This window comes from Chlorocebus sabaeus, chromosome 22, assembly GCF_047675955.1.
Source record: "Chlorocebus sabaeus isolate Y175 chromosome 22, mChlSab1.0.hap1, whole genome shotgun sequence".
Classification (NCBI taxonomy): Eukaryota; Metazoa; Chordata; class Mammalia; order Primates; family Cercopithecidae; genus Chlorocebus; species Chlorocebus sabaeus.
Window position 1 is genome coordinate 18,315,033 of NC_132925.1, and position 5,506 is coordinate 18,320,538.

Consider the following 5,506-nt stretch of genomic DNA (forward strand, 5'->3'; position numbering starts at 1 on the left):
TGGGCATGTCTCTGGAGATGGATTTTTAAAGGTGAATGGTAGAAAATAAAGTCTTAAGTGATATAAGCCCTATGTATGGAGCCCTTGGAGTACCAAGATAAAGGACAAAAAGTTGGTTTGAAGACTAATGAGAAGCCAAAAACATTTCTAATGCATAAGAGCATATCTATACACTAGTGAAAAGATGGGGCTAGGAGGCCAATTAACAAGTAAGTTCTTATGATGACGGCATTGATTCTGGTAATAGTTTCGTGGATCTATGCTTATGTCCCAATTTATCTAGTTGTATACATTATATGTGTAGAGCTTTTTGTACAGTATTCATACCTCAATTAAGTTGTTTTTTTTTTTGTTTTTTTTTTGTTTTTTTTTTTTGAGACGGAGTCTTGCTCTGTCGCCCGGGCAGGAGTGCAGTGGCCGGATCTCAGCTCACTGCAAACTCCGCCTCTCGGGTTCACGCCATTCTCCCGCCTCAGCCTCCCGAGTAGCTGGGACTACAGGCGCCTGCCATCTCGCCCGGCTAGTTTTTTTGTATTTTTTTTAGTAGAGACAGGGTTTCACCGGGTTAGCCAGGATGGTCTCGATCTCCTGACCTCGTGATCCGCCCGTCTCAGCCTCCCAAAGTGCTGGGATTACAGGCTTGAGCCACCGCGCCCGGCCCTCAATTAAGTTTTTTAAAGTTACCTTATGACACATAAGCGAAACTAAAGAACATAATGTCAGACTTATTTCAGAGGATGAATATACAAGATTTGGCCAGATTAATTTTGGGAGCAAAAGAAAGGAACACAACCCTGGATGCTCCTGCCACATTTTGCCTCTTGTCCACAAATACAAATCTCTCTTCAAATCTCTAACTTCTACCCCAAGTGATCAATGTAAATCTTTTTCTCTCTATCATAGTTTTCAGGTAATCAAGGTAGGTAGGTGTGTGTGTGTGTGTGTGTGTGTGTGTGTGTGTAAGAGAAAGAGATTCCGAGTATGTGAAAAATCAAGATGAACCTTAAGCTGTTTTTAGTGATAGCCATTTTGATTTAACTTCCGAATCTCAAAATGCAACCATCTTTACATGCTGTTTGATTTACCGGTTCTCGGGGAACCACGCCCATCAGATTAGAGTATCTGCAGAAACACTCTGATGCCAAGGAATTCCCTTTAGAATAGAAAACTTTAACTTTGCCTGACACATAATTATTCTCACTGACCTATTGCTAGGAGTGTCCCAGATTTTTATAATTTATTCCCTAATGATTTAAAATCCAATATTTTTATTCTTAATTTCCCTACAAAGAAAACACATCAGGTGACCAGTCAGCTACTATAAAATGTTTCTCAGTGAACTCAAAATACGAGGACTGATTTCTAACTTACTTACATTATAGTATTAAAATGCAGAATATACATTTTCTAAAAATGTATATTCAGTATTTTCATTGTTTTTAAATTCTAGCCACTTAATAACTTTCTTTGTCTCTAAAGTGAAGACATTATAGAAAGCCATAAGGACGCACAGTAAGTGGATAAGTCTGACCTATTCTTTGTTCAAAGTACCATAATTTTATCAGCAAATATACAGATAAGGCTGACAATGACCTGTACAATAATTCTGGGATGTATAGTAGAATTAATATTTTATTCAGTTGAGAATTATATTTTACATTGGAGAAGAGAAAATTAGTTTTTACTCATTATATTCTGATATATCATCTACATAAAATAATAATTATTGATAATAAAATCCATTTTTCTGTAGTCCACATGATAAATATTTTCTGTTGATTTTCCATTAGGTATTACTAAAATAATGATAAAGAGCAGTATTTTATATTTTTACAAAGTTTTTTCCAAAATATAATTCTAAGGGATTTTTAAAAAGAGTTATAGACCTAAAATATAAAGGACATTTTATTGTATTCTTTTGATTACAAGCCTCTAGTGATGAAACTCCAGAAAACCTCATTAGATTACGTGAGTGAATAGAAAACCAGAGTTTTAAATTTGGTGTAAACAAAAGTAAGAGACAGAGAAAACCTAACCAAAATATGTTTCTAAAACAATGCATTGGCCAGGCGCAGTGGCTCATGCCTGGAATCCCAACACTTTGGGAGGCCGAGAAAAGCGGATCACCTGAGGTCAGGAGTTCAAGACCAGCCTGACCAACATGGTGAAACCCCGTTTCTACTAAAAATACAAAATTAATCGGGCATGGTGGCTCACGCCTGTAATCCCAACTACTCAGGAGCCTGAGGCAGAAGAATTGCTTGAACCCGGGAGGTGGAGGTTGCAGTGAGCTGAGATTGCACCACTGCACTCCAGCCTGGGCAACAAGAGTGAAACTTTGTCTCAAAAAAAAAAATGCACTTTGAATTAACTATTGTAGGCTTTTCTCCAAAATTGTCTATTTGGAGTATGCTGTGGCTAAAGACCTTTAGAAACTTCTAGAAGAAAAGAGAGTTAACTTTATTATTCCTTAAAACTCATATTTTTTCTGCAACTGAAATATTTTAATGTTATAGTTGCCAAATTATAATAACTATATAATAAATTCAGGTGATTAATAAACTCAAATAAATATATAGCCATTTAAGAGTAGATAATGAGTTTGTGAATTTAAATAAATTTAAAGCTTAAGTAAATAAATGGAGAGCCTCCATGGAGCTCACCGAAAATGAAGACGTTAGTTTCTATGAGAGATGTTTGAGTGAAGACAAAATAGATATTTACCATGAAGAATATTCACACTGTGAGTGGAGGCTTTGCAACCAAATCTTACAATGTTAGACATGCACGTAAAACTCTTAAAACTAGATACAGTATTAGGATAACTGTGTGATTAAGAGTAATAGCCCCTTGAGAAATTTGTCATACCAAGATTGGAATAGTATCTAGAATATGTTGAAATGAACATAAAATGTTATCCAATACAATTATTAAGAACACCTATAGATGTTTCATATTCTTATCCTCTCTAAAAGGATGAGTGGATATTTCTTTTTTTTCTTCTTCTTCTTCTTTTTTTTTTTTCTTGAGACAGAGTCTTGCTCTGTGGCCCAGGCTGGAGTGCAGTGGCAAGATCTCGACTCACTGCAAGCTCCACCTTGAACGCAAGGTTCAAGTGATTCTCCTGCATCACCCTTGTGAGTAGCTGAGATTACAGGTGGGCAACATCACACCCAGCTAATTTTTGTATTTTTAACAGAGATGGGATTTCACCATGTTGGTCAGGCTTGTCCCGAACTCCTGACCTCGTGGTCCGCCTGCCTCAGCCTCCACAAGTGCTGGGATTACAGGCATAAGCCACTGCGCCCAGCCTGATATTTCTAAAAATATGCATTGGTGACCTTATCTGGAAAAGGTTACTAAGCTAGCAAAAGCATTCTTCAAACTCACTGTGTTTGTGTGCAGTTTTTAAAATGTAAACATTTAAAATGCCTAAAGAGTAATTCATTTTAAGCATCACATTGATCCAATAGGACATGATTTAAAACTTGTTTATTTTTTTCCTGGAGGAAAAGATACCATAAGAAAATGTCTTTTTAATTTTGGAAATGGAAAATTATATGTACTGGCCATAAATTTTACATCACCATAGGATAATTCATGCAGATAAAGCTTTCCTGCCCTAGGAATTCACACAGGTATTTTCAGACAAGCCCTGTGTGCACAATCCATGATATATTTTTTTCTCACTTGATGTGACCTACAGTGAGTGTGCTAGTGTTCAGGAGATGGCACAGGATGATTTGAAGGAGACTTTCTTCCCTTTTGTATATAGGGAAGTTATAGGGAGAAAATTGGAAACATTCTGCTTTAGAATCTCAATTCAATTTCTTTACAATTTATGTCTCTGCAGAGAAGCCAGGAATGGCTAAGGAAAATCACTCCTTAGCAGCTGAGTTTATCCTCATAGGATTTACCAATTATCCAGAGCTGAAGATGCTTCTGTTTGTGGTGTTCTCTGCCATCTATCTGGTCACCATGGTGGGGAATCTTGGTCTGGTGGCAGTAATTTATGTAGAGCGCCATCTTCACACACCAATGTACATCTTTCTGGGCAACCTGGCTCTGATGGATTCCTGCTGTTCCTGTGCTGTTACCCCCAAGATGTTAGAGAATTTCTTTTCTGAGGATAGAATTATTTCCCTGTATGAATGTATGGCACAATTTTATTTTCTCTGTCTTGCTGAAACCACAGACTGCTTTCTTCTGGCGGCAATGGCCTATGACCGCTATGTGGCCATATGCAGCCCACTGCAGTACCACACCATGATGTCCAAGACACTCTGCATTCAGATGACCACAGGGGCCTTCATAGCTGGAAACCTGCATTCCATGATTCATGGAGGGCTTCTGATAAGGTTAACTTTCTGCAGGTCTAATAAAATTGACCACTTTTTTTGTGATATTCTTCCACTGTATAGACTCTCCTGTACTGATCCTTCTATTAACGAACTAATGATATATATCTTTTCAATACCAATTCAAATCTTTACCATTGCTACTGTCTTGATCTCTTATCTCTGCATCCTTTTGACTATTTTCAAAATGAAATCCAAGGAGGGAAGAGGTAAAGCATTTTCTACCTGTGCATCCCACTTTCTCTCTGTCTCAATATTTTACATTTGTCTTCTCATGTATATTCGACCATTGGAAGAAGGAGATAAAGATATACCGGTGGCAATATTTTATACAATAGTAATCCCATTACTAAACCCTTTTATTTATACTCTGAGAAATAAGGAGGTGATAAACGTTCTTAAAAAAATTATGAGGAATTATAACATTCTTGAACAAACTTGCTCTATAGCAAATTGATTTTTAAATTTATTAAAATGCTTTCATAAACAGGGAACACAGAAAAATTAATATGTTATTTTACACAAAATGTAAGCCTCTAAATCATTAGGCTATGTTTGTTTCAAAAATATATCAATGGAATTTCAAAATTGTTTGACAAATCTTTATCCAAATTCCACAACCAGAATGAATCAGGGGAAACTCACTGGTAACTGTTATTACTAACTTTCACAACTCTCATGGAATTGTCAGAGAGTATTATCCTAAACCTCAATTAATCAACATAGCATGAAAGTTAAATGTTTAAATATGTAGAAGAGTCTTTTCTGATTAATGTTTCCTAGTTAATGGAAGACATTATATTCAATCATACGTAGAGTGTTTGAAACATTTAAAATTTCCTGGCAGAAAAGTGAAATGGTAGTTTTATTTCAGAAAACTGACCTGACAGACACATATGTATTACTTTAGAGTGGAAAAGACTAGAAGCAAACTAACTGCAGTAATTTATATTTAAGGTAATGAAGTTTTATTTAGATAAGATTCCAAGAATGAAAAAAATAGAATAAAAAGGAACACACACACACACATACACAGGCATACACAGACACAGACACACACACAAAGGCTCACTCACAAAATATTCTATTTTGCAGAATAATTAGCAGCGACTTATAACAAATTGGACAGAGTAGATTAAGGTCTGCTT

At 36.1% G+C, this 5,506-nt stretch overlaps 1 protein-coding gene across 1 annotated transcript; it reads left to right on the forward strand.

Moving 5' to 3' along the window:
* Nucleotides 1-3,864: 3,864 nt before the first annotated feature.
* OR5K4 (olfactory receptor family 5 subfamily K member 4) lies at nt 3,865-4,815 on the forward strand. The gene has a single exon (XM_038002615.2). It carries the CDS (start codon nt 3,865-3,867, stop codon nt 4,813-4,815), a length of 951 nt encoding a protein of 316 aa, XP_037858543.2.
* The last annotated feature ends 691 nt before the right edge of the window (nt 4,816-5,506 follow it).

Bases quoted from the DNA above. Each gene is read 5' to 3' on its own strand.
- OR5K4 (XM_038002615.2), top strand. From the start codon at position 3,865: ATGGCTAAGGAAAATCACTCCTTAGCAGCTGAGTTTATCCTCATAGGA.